At 41.6% G+C, this 14,222-nt stretch overlaps 1 protein-coding gene across 1 annotated transcript; it reads left to right on the top strand.

The window, feature by feature from the left end:
• Positions 1-654: 654 nt before the first annotated feature.
• On the top strand, positions 655-11,620 carry TCTN3 (tectonic family member 3; the record flags this gene model as incomplete). Its single annotated transcript, XM_010142575.1, has 12 exons — positions 655-776; positions 3,814-3,944; positions 4,231-4,339; positions 4,410-4,528; positions 5,645-5,680; positions 6,082-6,156; positions 6,258-6,383; positions 7,326-7,421; positions 7,692-7,789; positions 8,281-8,446; positions 9,174-9,311; positions 11,399-11,620. Coding segments are annotated over 12 exons (1,438 nt in total), but the record flags the coding sequence as incomplete, so codon positions are not given.
• Positions 11,621-14,222: the final 2,602 nt, after the last annotated feature.

Raw genomic sequence — 14,222 nt, 5'->3', positions numbered from 1 at the left:
GCCCTTCGTGGGCCGAGGCGGGCCGGTAGGCAGGGACCGGGCACCCAGCGGGGACCGCCGTTCAGCCGTCGAGATTGCCACCTCTCCCGGGCACGGGGGGCAGGTTAATTTTGAGTCCGGGGCTTGGGAAGGCTTCCCACGGGCAGCGTTTTAATGCCTGGGTAAGCAGGGCGCGGTTACTGTGTGGTGACGCTGTTGGCGATGGAAACTGGGAGGTCTTGTCTAGGGAAAAAAGAACTTTAATTCTAAAACAGTTGAGAAACAGTAGAGCAATGCAGACTGCGAGATGCTGTCAGTGAGGACCAGTTTCAGGTGTTTGGAGAGTAAAATCTGTGGGTGAACCCTGTCCTTGGAGACTGCAGTTGTGAGGACTAAGCAGCTGTAATACATGGACACAGAATTTCTGTACTGCTTTTTGTTCCCGTGAATTTCAGAGTGATTTCTAAATACTCAAATAGAGAGCATCTGCAAAGTTACTGCAATGACGAGAGAGGTTTTCTGTAGTTGTTAATGCAAACTGTACAGTAAGTCATGCAAGCTGATGACAAGTAATACTGTGTGCTGTTGCTGGCATGTAGGGATGTGAAATATAAAATGATGTAAGAACAGCCTGTTTAACGATTTGCTGGGGGGGAGGGGGGCTTCTCTTTGCAGGTCTGTAAGTCAGGTGTGTGTGGAAAGATCACTCGTGTTTAGAAGTAACACCCCTTACCCTACTGATACCGTTGTTGGCCCTGATGGACGTGATCTGCTGTTCTGTGTGCAGCTGGATGACTGTAAGTCACCTTTCTTTCCACACATTTATTTCCTAAGATTCCTTCTGCTTAGGGAATCCTTTTTTTTAACTTACATGTTCTAACTGATACTAATTATTAGGGCTGCTGTTGTTCCAGAGAGACCACAGTGAATCAGGGTCTGAGCACCACAAATGAAAAAAGATGGTGGCACTCAGTTTAAGAGTAGGGTCTCTGGCTAAACACAGATTAGCCTTTATCAACTGCTTCTGTATCTGAGATCTCTTACTTGATTTGCTACACTGCTGCAGCAAATAAGGGTTGAGGTTTGAAATATACCCTGTTAGCCATCTCGGTGATTTCATCTTATATCTAGGAATCTTTATTTCATATGCTTGTTTCCATATTTCCTTCTCTGCTGGCAATGATTTTTCTCTAGTGTTCTTATCCCCTTGTAGGGTACACTGTCAACACTTTATTCTCTTTCTGCTTTCCACCTTGTTCTTCATTTGAGTGGTTTGATGTCCAACTCTGGCTTCCATTGCAATTCTCTAGGCTATCTCATTTGAACACTTACGGTTTCTCTTTTGAGTCTTTTGCCTGGGAGTTTTGACCCACAGTCCATCTACTTCTGACCTAAATCACAGAACATTTTAGGCTGGGAGGGGCTCAGGAGGTTAACTGGTCCAACAACTAGACAAACCAGGGTTAGCTTCCTATTATCTAGCCCTGCTTTCAGCTCTTTGCAGATGCTGCCTGACTGTTTTACATACAGAGAATGAAGGATCAAGAACCTCATAGTACATAACATGATAGGTAGTAGTGCTAGAACTTCACCCATTCCGATTTTTGGTAGGTCTCAGAGAAAAGGCGAATTTTGGCCAGGGTTTAACCACAACCAAAAGTGCCATCAGGCTTCTGGGTATCCCAGCCTGTAACTTGGAAGTAGCTAAATATTATCCTTTTCCCACACTACCCATAGTACCATAAAAACAGGATTAGACGAATTCTGATTTTGTCATCTCCTCCGAAGGAAGGACCGTCTGTGTCCAGACTGATGGCACCAGATTTGTCTGGCCATTTAATATCTGGGCTCCATATCTATCATGTCATTAGGCCTAGACGTTTGATTGCATGTGTGCATTAGGTGTCGCACACCTGGGAACAACAGAAGTCACTGCCCACAGGGCCTTTTCCTTTTCTCTGTTTGTTGTTGGAAGAACATCTGGGAAAGTCTGTATGTGGGATCACCTGACAGATGATAAGGTTTTCTGATAGAAATAGCCCGCTCCGCTTTGGACTTTCCTGAGCAAATACGGAAACACTCGTGTTCTCATCGACTGATCGTGGAAGAAGCCTTTCCAGAGTGGATGGTGACATGAGCTACTACTGCCAGAAACAGAATCAAGCCTGCTGCAGAGGGACTCCTGGAAAAGGACAAGTGGGAACAGGCTCTGAACCTAGTGAGTTATTGTGGCCAGTAACAAGATCGTGATGCACAAGTCGGCTTCACCTTGTTGAAACAATTGCTAGCAGACACCAAAGATTAAAGCCAAAGCTGTTCCCTTGAGCAGCTAGTATGTGAAACAGGAATGTTTTTAAAAGTCTTTGCAGGTGTTAGGAGAATATTGCGGCTATTTCTTCTTCTAAATCAGTGGAAGAACTAATACAAGTGCTTTTTAAATTTTCGAGTATAATTATCCACAAGCCTGACCCCTGTTTGGTTTTTTTTTTTTTGTCTGGTTTCAGATAAGATAAATTGTTTGAAATTCTTTTTTGCCCTTTTCTACAAGCTTAGTGTGCATCCTTGAGCAAACTACACTATGAACAGGTTAGGTATGTGTTTTCTATGAAAACTTAAGCGGTTTGAATATCTTAAGTTGTGCTGCAGAAGGCCTTTTCGTCCAGTTTTCAGGTATATTTTGCATGATGTGATATTGTTAATGTCTGTTAGCAAATATTCAGCTTTGATAATTAAAGAGTACAGAAAAATCTGAATTTCTTAGGAAAGAAACGGTTGTGAGCAGCACAGCTACCAATGTTTTCTTTTTCAGACTAATGATTTTACGCTCAAGTGAGTAAGAAAGCTGCTCTGTGCACCTATTGTGGACTTTGTAGGAGCTTAATACTCTCTAAGCCTTATCTCCTTCAGTTGATTGCTTGACTAATGCTATATTCGGATATAAAAAAGCTTCTATTCTGCTTGCTGCTCTGTACATTCGAAGCTCTGCTCTGCCCTCGAACAGCAGAATTACACTCAGAGCTTAATTTATTTTTTTTTTTATTTTTTTCCCCTCAAACCTACTAAACTACCTGGATTCTTTTTGTACTGCTGTGATCGAGGATACTGCCACTCCCCTCTGTTGTCAGTATGATCTGTAGTCTTCAAACCTTGTAAGAAGATCTGTTTGGATGTATTTAAAAGTTTATTGTTGAAACAAGTCCATTAGACACAGTACGTCCTTCATAATTTGCCATTTTATGACTCAATGTTTTAGCAGTGTAGTTGAATATATTATGATATTGTTGAATATTATGATATGTCATAATATTCTGATATTATGATATACGAACACCGTTGGGTCAGGAGGGCTTCACTGTGGGATACCCACAGGAAGCCTGGGAAGGTTTTTAGGATGCCTGGTCTCTATTCATACTTGGAGTTCTACCAACCTTACTTTGAATCCATTTAATGCAGCTTTTAGTGAACTCACATATTGGTAGTGTCTTGTCATTAAAATGTCATGTGTGTCTAATCTGTGCACCTTACAGAAAGTAGAGCACATATTAAGATAGCTGTCTTAAGCAGATTTCATGCTTTTTGTAAAGTCACGTTTGTGACTGGCACCTGTTTCCCATGAAACAGTGCAAATTAGTACTCGTGATTTCATCCTGTTCATAGCTGATGTCAGCCTGTTCGCAGTGTTACTATGGACTCATTAACATAAGGCACTATCTGTCTTAAAATTACTGCAGTTGTTCCTTTTAAAAATATTGGTACAATATTTACTTTTTCTTAGATCTTTCACTTCTAGGAATTTGATATTGATGGACTTTTTTTCCCCTTTTCAACCTTTAGCAAAGCTGAACTATTTCCAACAGCCACAGGATATCAAAGAATCCGATTTTTTGAAGTTTGTAAAGAAGTATGGCAGTCACTCTTTCTTAGCGCCGTCACAAGCCCAGCCATCATTCTCTGCCTTTTACCGGGTGAGTAGCAGTCAATTTGCAGATACACTTGTGCTAAAGCTGCCTGTAATGAGATCTAATGAGAACAGACTGAAAGATTCTTATTTTGCTACCTAGAATCCATATTATCTTTCTTTTCATTCCTTATTATGTAAAAACTTCATGATTAGTTTTCTAAGACACAACTGGGTGTACACTAAGGAGAAGTATAAGTTTGCCTGTGTGCCCTGATGATGTCATCATCTTGCACTTGGCCTTAGTATTCTATGGCCAATTTGTCTGTGATTTCTCCAAATTGTCTTTTCAGGCTGGTGACCCAATCCTAATCTACTTTGAGTCATCATCTGTACTGAGCACGCTTAGACAGCCAGTGAAAATGGGACCCAGTGGACTTTGTGTTGATGGAAATCCTGCTGGTTAGTAAAGGGGGAAGAATTTCTTAGGGTGGTTTGCTTCTGTTTTATCTGTTGCCATGTCTTAACTCAGGCTTCCTGGACAGTAAGAGCACAAGCTGTACTCGGATTTTTGCCAACTTGAGCAAGAGCTGCATTACTGACCCTGCCTTAGATGCTGCCTCCTACTACCGTGACTTTGCTGTGCTAAAGGTGCGTGTCACATTTCTTCATTTTGCTCAACATCTTATTTGCTGAACTTCCCATTGCCTTGTGTTGCAACTTCAGCTAACTGGAAAACTAAAGGTCATCTGGTATGTCATCCCTGATCTCCCAGTTGTTAAGGTCTTCTTCCTGGAAATCCTGCTAAAACTGTCATGATGGCGATAATCCCTCCATTCAAACTGCTTTCCAATAAATCGCCATTATTAGCAAATTCTTAATGCATTTAACAGGTACTTCACTGACACTTCATAGTTTTAATGGTTTAACTAGAACTCCTTTGCATTTCAGACTGTTTATCAAAACATTTCTATCTGCATTATCAAAACAGTTCCATCAACTTGATCAGCCCAAGCATGCATGTTCTAAGTAAAGAATATGGGTTTGTTTTACACAATATCTCTGAAACCATGCTGCAGGCCAGTTATCAATATTAGCTGTATTTACATTCAAAGATTGAATTCCATGTCAATTTCTCCGTTATTTATCAGGACAATAATTTTAAAATAATTGATTTATTATCCTGGATTCATCATGCTGGTCTTACTGAACGAAAGTGTCTTCTCCTACCTTCCAGAGTTTCTCTGGTGTTCCTAAGTAAAACGGCAGTGTAAATACTAACGCCTTATTACAGCTAATGACTCAGTTTGTCCTTATATTGGAAATCTAAATCTACATTATTATAGTAGAGAGTCTTCTAGTGATGAAATTTAACTCATGTTTTCACGGCTTTCTTTGTCACTGTGGCCAAAATACAATTTTTCTGTAAATGGATGATGAAGTAATTACTCGATTCCAGAAGAGGGAGCTCGAGGAGTGGACCCAAGATCCTGACATTTTAAAGTATCTGTGTTCTTGCAGGTTGTTAGCAGGGCAAAGAATAAAATTTGTCTTCTGATGTTCTAAAAATGCTTTCTGTGGATGATGTCTATGATTTCTAGATCACAAATTGATGTCAAGTTTTACATATCTGGAATAAAAAATGTAATTTTTGTCAATACAATGTGTAGTTTATTCAGTGATGGCTTCATGACTTTAGATGCTTGCAAACCCAAAAAATTGGTTGTTTTTTCTGGTGTTGTATGTTGGTTTGTTTGTTTTCCCCAGGTCCCAATTAATGACACCATTGTGCAGTCCATGAAGGTCAGTCTGTATTGCCAATGAAAATAACTTCTGCTTCTGAAATAAAATGTCTCTGCAATCTTAGTCATTCATAGTAATACCCATGGGTTGGGAACTTGGGGCAATGGGAATGTTCCCTGTTTGAGACAAGATTTTTTGGACATTGTAGTGTGACAGTTTAGAAAAAAATGTAGGGATATGAGGAAAGATATACTTCTAAATGAATAGGCAGAGATAGGGCTGGAGTCAGGGGGGTAGTTTGTTTTCTTAGAAAAGAATGAGTGTCTGGTACAAGGTAATGTGTTCAGAGATCACAACTACAGCAGGGAGGTAAATCTAACTTGGATGGAAAAGCATTGGAAAAGAGTAAGAACGGCACACTCCTCTTAATTGCTAATTGTCAATGTGCTTACTGTCTCCAGGTACAGGTCACCGCAGTCGCACCCCCTGGCACTCCCCACATGACAGACAACACCTGTAACAATGTCGTTTCTGAGGTATCTGAATCTTCTCTCTTTTGAGCAGCTCAACACTAGCTTAAAATCACTGCCCTCTTACCTGCCTCTGCCTCTGATTCTTCTTTGAATTGGGCTTTCAGGTGATCTATGAGATAGAATTCAGTGGCACACGTGGGATTCAGAGTGTTTCTGTCTGGTTCAAAGTGAGCAACGTCTCTGGGAACTCAGGATCCTCTCTGCAGCAGCGCTTCACTTTCCACTTCTGGGTCAGTGCCCCCATCTTCCCTGGGCTTTTACCAAGCTTGTAAGCTGTGCTTTGTGACCCAGTTTGGTACAGATGAGATGTGAAAAGGTTAGAGCAGTGTCGCTGTGGTATGGTAGTACCAGAACCCTGGGATGCAGTTGGACCCTGGACGAAGGAGGAGGGGACACTGCTCTCATCTCAAGTAAACCATGTTGTTAGAAAAATTCAGGCTCAGTGCAAGCACGTAGTCTTGCACTGCCCCAGTTTGAAGCGGGGAGGATGAGATGAGGGACACCAGTATGGACTTGTGAAGGAAAGGGTTGGAGCTGATGATTTATCTGAGGCATTCAGCGATTGTGAACAAAGTTGCTAAATTTATTCCAGGTACATATTTAAGTTTGCCCATGCAGCAGGAAAAAGAGTTACTCTGGAGGAGGTGGAAATCTGGGAAATGCTGATGCGTGTTGAAGTTCACATAAACCTTGTTCCCTGGAGGCAGTGCGAAGTGGGATGAGTGGTGACCTCAGGGTTGATAAGTGTGCAGTGCAGCCTTGCTGAAGTTACCCCAGAGGCTCTCCCCATAAAACAATTTAGAAGTGGAATCTGCCACCCAGAGTCAGGGTCAAGGCAGGGTTTGTTCTGCGGATCATCTGTAGGATTGCCCAGACTGGTATGTTCACTTCCTTAGAGACAAATGCTGAGCAGTAGGAATTCAAGACCTGTCCTGGCAGTATCCACGTTTCAGGGTACTGACATTAAGTTTCTTACCTCCTGGACTTGCCAGATAAGAAAAAGAATTTGGAAACAAATAATGGAAGATTTAGTGGTGCATAATATTTGGTCATTCAAAAAATGGGTTACATTTACATTTTTGAGAATCTGAATTTGATCTTCTGAGATTAATGGATTTCATTGCTGCTAAAGTTTTCCTTTTCCTTTTTCTCTTCCCTTTGCCTCTTTGTAGACCAGGACCCTTTCTCATACGTTGCCTAGGAGTGGGAACCCTGGCTATATCACTGGAGCACCACTGTTGATTGCAGACAATGGTGCCATACAACATGTATCCTTTTTCTCCTATCAAGTTGTATTTATCACTGGGCTTATTGCCTCCTGGTACTGCTGGTACTGTGGACTTCTGAGATTCTGCCTTCACCTGTGAGAACATACCTCAGTATTACCTGACAGCCATCAGCAGGCCTGTTGCTCACAACTGCACTGTAGTCCCGTGATAGGGATAAGGAGGAATGTGCGGTGAGAGGATTGTTAAATACAAGTTGAGTGTCCTGTATTGTATGTTTATGCTTTGGCTTCTTGACATGCAGTCTGTCAGATGAGCATTTTACAGAGTGAAGGTGATGGAAGTTGCTCACAGTTCCTCAGACACACGGTACAATTTGGAAGAAATATGAGGACAAGCTGCAAGCTCAGGTAACACCACACTGCAGTCACCCCTTCTGACACAAATGGAGGACTTGAAGGAGGACTTGAATCAGAGACATGGTGGACCCCTAGAACAATCTGAACGTTGTGAAGGTCTTCTGGGATGTTTTGAGGCTGTAGTCTGGCAACATGTCTTAGGCAAGAGTAGAGTTTGTATTTGAGGAGTGAATTTCAATGGAACTTTAAAAAGTGATTGTTTTGATGATTTTTATCATTCTTGTGTTGGTGACAGGGCAGGTAATGATGTAATAAGATGGCTAAGAGCCATCAGTTTCCCTTACCCTGCCATGTTCTCCTCCATTCTTGTTGCAGAGAGGATTGAAACTGCAACCATTTCGTACCAATACTTCCATAATGACTCCGTTGACTTGTTGTAAGAGTGGAAGAAACACTTACTGTGAAGGAAGGGTGTTGATAGTTTGGGGTTTTTTTCTGTCCTGGAAATCACTCTGTCAAAGCTGTTATTTTCTCATTTTCAGCCTATCCCCAATACTGGAAGAAAGTAACTGTGGTTACGTCCGGCAGAAGTTATACAAGGCTTTTCAGGGGGTGAACAGGGCAGAGGACCTTGCTGTAACTGGCAGTGCCCTTTCAGCCCATGAGGAAGAGTGGACAACCATTCTGATTCACAACTGCAGCGTGCAGGTAATATGAGTGCAAAAAGACTGAATATTTTTCCTTTCATGTTTTCATATTGTCTTGGGGAAGCTTCGGCATGGGAAAAAAAACAAACCAGCTTGTTCATCTGGGTTTACTTCCTTTGTGTGATGATCCACTGACTCTCAGGGGTCTTAATGCCTGTAAGCAGTCAATCTTATTGTGGTTCGTATGGAGGAGTACTTATTAAACAACAAAAAGACCCTCTCATACTTAATATCTCTTGAGTCCTGTTTCTGCTAGTTTAATACCGAATCCAGTGTTGTATTACCTAGCTTTCTGACAGCCTTCTAGAACTAATACTACCTGGCTACTTCCTATTAATTTGATGTTTTTATTATTATCATCCTTTCTGATTTTCTAGAGATATTTATGTATTACCTAATAAGGGTAAAAGTTTGTGATCCAAGTACTTATGGAGGAGGGAAATTATATTTTATTAATTATTAGTCTGTCAGGAGATGGCCTAATAGAATGCAAAATCCAAGTGGTAGAGCTGAGACAAATTCTGTTTGGAAATGAGGTGACAGTGAGATGGGTATAGCTCTAACGTGGATGGTTTGACCCTACCAAAAGTTCCGGGGTTAAGTGCTGAAGTGACTGATTAAAAGTTCTGTGACCTGTGCTATCCAAAATATTAGACTTTGACCATAACGGTTCCTTTTTCACCTTTAAAATACCATATAAAGATGTTTGGGGTATGTTTTATTTTCAGGCTGTGAATTGCACTTCTTGTTGCATGGTTCCTGTGGCCCTGGAGATACAGATACTGTGGTCTGAGGTGGGCCTCCTCTCCAACCCACAAGCTCAAATACTGGGTGCACGGTACTTCTATCAGTGTCACCCCCTGAAGGTATGGAATTTAAAACCCCTTCCTCACACACAGGGTTAATTAAATGGGATTTACAGGTTATTTAAGAACTAAGGAATCAAATGGTCTCGATGTTGCTGAGCTGAGATTTACTGAACTTTAGCAGTGGTCTGGCTGCAATGGCAAGAGTTTGCTCCTTAGAAGAAAGTGGTTTTATGGTCTTATGAGTTGTACAACTGGAAAAGGTACCTTCTTTCCATCCCTAAACCACCTTCTGCCACTTAAGGACTCAAACTTTAATTTTTTATTTATGTTTGGTATAAAGTTGTACTTACAAACATTTGATAACTACAAGTTTATCTAGTTGTCTCTTAAAACCGCTGATAGTCTGTGACAGAAGATATTTCTCTTCCTCAAGGGGTCTGAAATCACCAGTAGGTAGCTAAGGAAGAGGCTAATGCTGATGGCAGTGGATTTGAAGAACTAAGGGGAAAGGTTGTAGACCAAACCAGACCTAACCAGAAGGTCAGATTGGACTGGGGTCTGAGCAACCTCGGATCTAGTTGAAGATGTTTCTGCTCATTGCAGAGGGGTTGGACTAGATGACCTTTAAAGGTCCCTTCCAGCCCAACCCATTCTGTGATTCTGTGATGTGAGCAGGAAGGTGCAGCTAACAGGTCTGCAAAGGAGAATGAATAGCCTTTTTCAAGCATGTGTTGGTGGATCCTGGTTTGGTGCAAGGCTGGATTCCTGACAGCACAAAAGCTTTTGGGCAGCACATATATTTCAGGGCTTAGACTTCTCTGCAAGGGCTTTGTGGGGAGCAGCTGACACCTGCCTATGGTGTTTTCATGGCAGTGAGGTATGACATGGCAAGTGTCTGTCCTTTTGAACTTCAGACGCAGTCTAAATGAGATTTCACATCACTTGTTTGGGTGTGTCTCATGGTACCTCTTCCCTCTGCCACCTTGCCACGTACGTGAAAAGAACATGATAGGAAAATGTTCACGTGTTGCCTTGAGGCAAACTCTCACCCCCGCCCCATGAAGATATTTTCTAAATCTGAGCTGTTAAATGGCTCCATTAACAAAACTCCTGTCTGAGGTGGGAGACTTGCATTCCTAGTAAAACCACAGGGTGCGTATCCCTCGTTACATTTGTTCATACATTTTTGTTTTATCCTTAAGCACAGAAGTGTTTTTTATTTGCCTCAAGAGATACCACTAAAATTGCCCAACAGAGTCTTAATACTTTTAAGAGTCATGAATTCTGTTTTGGAGGTTTTTTGAATGCTTCCTACACATCTTTGCTCTAAAGGCAATCTTCCAAACTGTTTCCAGGGAAGTGATTCAGGTGGTTGATGTCACAGATTGCCTTAAACCAGTGCAAGCACAGAAGGGATGCTGCCAGTAGATTCCCTCTCCTGAGATTAGCATGCAGAGCTGGGAAGGTGGGGCAGGGAGTGAGGTTGCTCTTTTGGGAGCAGCATGGTCTTAAATCAGCCCAAGGCAGCCATAGCTCCACATAGTTGTCTTGCAGCATTCTGTTGAAACAAAGGAAAGTTCCATCTTTACCAGCTGACCTACAAATCTGTCTCTTTTCTGAAACAATATCCTAAAATGTGAGAAATAAATTCATTTTTGTATTTGGTCCCTGATTGTTGTATTTTATTGAAAAGATCAAATCTTGTGGCAGTCCTGTCCATTTCTGGCAGCAATCCTCTGTTCAAAGGGCTGGTGATCTTATCTTACGTAATATATAATTTTCTAAAAAGTAATGCTAGCTTTGCTTCTGTACTGTTACCAATGAGCTGGTACATCTTCCCTTTGAAAAGAACGCTTACTTTAGCAGAGCTTGACTCACTGCTTTCATTCTGGAGATCTGTAATATATGATGCACAGTAGCTACTCATCTTTCCTGAGACCTGAGCCCTCAGTTTACCTGCTAAGTATCAATTGCAGGGAAGAGGAGTCATTCCACTAAAAATACGTATCTGGAACACTTAACTCCTGCAGGCTAAAGACATCTTGCTTGCCAGTCATTTAGAGTGGGTCTCCTTTAGCAAATCAAGGAGGGACATATCTTTGATATTGATCTTGCTAAACTTTGTGCTTTCCCTCTTGTTACAGTTTCTAAGCACAAGCACGGTACCTTTGACAACTGTTGTCACCTTCACTGACATGACGGAATGGCCAGAACCTCCACGAGGCCAGCCCCAACCGCACTGGAAACTCCCATTTGACATCTTTTTCCCATTCAAGCTGGCAGTGAATTTGGAACGAAGTTATAGAGGTGATCTGGCTCTCTGTTTTTTCTTGATTCTAGTAATAGCTAGTATTCTCTGCTCTTGAAAAGAGATAGACAGGGCCTGTACTTAAAGTTTGGTACGTGAATTAACACATTCAGAATATGATCCAGAGCACAGACCTTTCTCCTCAGGTTCTTATACTGTGGCTGACACCTATGTGCCTTCTCTTCTTGGATTAAGCCACAAAACTAGCTTTGTCCTGTGTCCTCTCATGCCCCTGTTTTCCGTATGTACCATCTGCAAACTTCACTGCAGTGAAACACCTGAGAGATGAAGGGATCAAGAGATGTTGCATTGAGGAAGAAGGAACATTCCATGTTTCCAGAAACCAAGAGTGCTTTTCAAACCAAGGAGTATGGAGGGAGGACCAAAGTTCAGTCCACACATTTTAGAGCTGTATTCAGTCATCTTCCTGTTGGAGAAGCACCTGATTTTTCTACATGAAACTAATGAAACATTTAAAACACAGCCCTCCCAGGCAGCCTGAATTACTATTTTATGAGGAGATGTGTCTGCCAGTCACCTTTAACCTGTCCTTGTTGCATCACAACCATGCCTCTGTGACAGCTTTTGACTCTTATTTTTCTCATTTTGTCTTTTCAAACACAGGTATTCAATTGAAATTTTTGAGTTTTAATCACTGTTTACATAGCAATGGTGTTACAGAAAGCAAAATAATTGTAAATGGCCCATCTTCTGAAATATAACTGAATTTTAGTTGTTTGTCAAGACAGCTTTCTTCCTGATCTGTTTTTTTGTTTTTTTTCTTGAGGAAACAGGCCCAAGTATGTTTTTTCCTAGATAAGAAACATTCTCTTGTGGCTCCAGATAGGAACTGAACTGACAATGATAGTCACTGAAATTCTAAGTGGCACCTCAGAGAGTTGTGAACAGTCCTAAAGAAAAACAATTATTTTAAGAATTTGTGGATGTATGATGAGACTGAAGTCTCCTGCAATACCTTACCTCTGTCTCAGTCTCTGGGACCAGATGTAAGTTTACTGGTTTTGAAGTTGAAGGTGATCTGATTATCTAGTCTGCCCCACTGCAACAGGCTACGGAAATCTGCTCAATCTTGCATTAAGTTGTTGGACTGCAGTATAATTTTTGTTTTAGCAAAGGATTTATTATCTTAAATTCTTCAGATGATGGAAAAATCTGTCTCATCTCATGTCAAGTACTCCAGTGGAATCAGTAATAGGCAAGAAAATGAGAGAAATCCAGCCTACCTTTAACCAAGTGTATTGGTCGCTTTTGTCCCTATACTCTGTATAGCAACTTAAACAGGAGAGTGCAAAAATCAACTGCGAAACTTGTATTACTCAGGATTTCGAAGGAGACAGCCTGAATAAAACAAAATCACGACCATCTAAAACCTGCAGTTTAGAGGGTAACTTCATGGGTTTAACTCTCTGATTGTTTGCGTGGTTTATGAGCTTGGAGAGAATTACAGGCAGGTGTCGTCTGCTTCCATTGCTTCTGATTCTGGGGCAGCCTGTGAAAGCCAGTCTGAACACGAGCGCATTCTGGTGGTACCAGTACAGCAACGAGCTTTGATTTTAGAAAGAATTAATTGGCTTCTCAACTGTCCCTGTAATATCTTCGCAAAGCTTTTAGCAAAACACATTTGTAGCATGTGTCACATATCCTCTCATGTTCCTAATTTGTGCGATCCAGGAAATTAATTTAGAGGTGACAGTAACTGAATTGAACAAAGGGTTAGCTGGAGAAACTTGCCAGCCGTCACATTGCCAAGTGTGTCAGGATATGGCTTGAATGAGAGGCATCTGGCATCTCTGTTCTCTGTGTTATTGAGATAATTCAGTTAGGTGACTACAGAGATTCTTCTTATTCTGTGAGCTGCAGATCCGTGGCAGTGCTCTAAGAATGCATCACTACTGTAATTCTCTGACATACCCCGAATCTCCAACAGGTCGTATTTTATAGCACACGTTTGGCTCCTCTGACTTTTTCTCACTTCAGGAAATGGAGCTGGAAAGAGCCTTGTCCATAATCTGGTCTAGCCTGACTTAAGGCATGTTCAACACTGGCCATGCCAAACCACATGGATGCGGGTTTAGAGTCTGCAGTTTTCCGTCACAGTTTATTTCAGTGTCCGCATTGTCAAGTTATGTTTTTCCCCACTGTCCCCTGTTGCAGTTGACCATCAGGCAACAGTATGACAGCGTCACACACAAGGCAGCCTCCTATGTCTGATACACAGAACGGGGTATTTGTACTCCGTGTCACAGGGCTGAGACAAGGCTGCATCATTTCTCTGCTGCCAGCATTCTGCCTAGAAACATCTTTCCAACGTGTCCTGTTGTGAGGCGGTATATTTTTACACTGAGTGAAAGATGCAATTTTGGTTTACAAAGTAAGAGTGGAATTACAAAAAGTTAATGAAGTTCATTGTTAGTAGTGATGTGATTGAGGCTGTCCATCCAGCTCGTCCTTGAGATCTCTGTGTGGGGTTGTCAGACTGTTGTTCTGCTGGAAGTGAAGAGCAGCACGTGTTTTCATTCTTGCTGTCAGAAGGAGCATCACTTTGGAATACCACCGCTTGCTTTCATCATAGATTCACCCACCCAGCAAATAGAAATATTGAGAATGTGAATTTCTGAAATGAAATAATCTGAGATCAT

This window comes from Buceros rhinoceros, unplaced genomic scaffold (genome assembly GCF_000710305.1).
Source record: "Buceros rhinoceros silvestris isolate BGI_N320 unplaced genomic scaffold, ASM71030v1 scaffold37988, whole genome shotgun sequence".
NCBI classification, from domain to species: Eukaryota; Metazoa; Chordata; class Aves; order Bucerotiformes; family Bucerotidae; genus Buceros; species Buceros rhinoceros.
The sequence above is the reverse complement of the archived record's forward strand: the minus strand, read 5'-3'. Positions and strand labels throughout refer to the sequence as shown.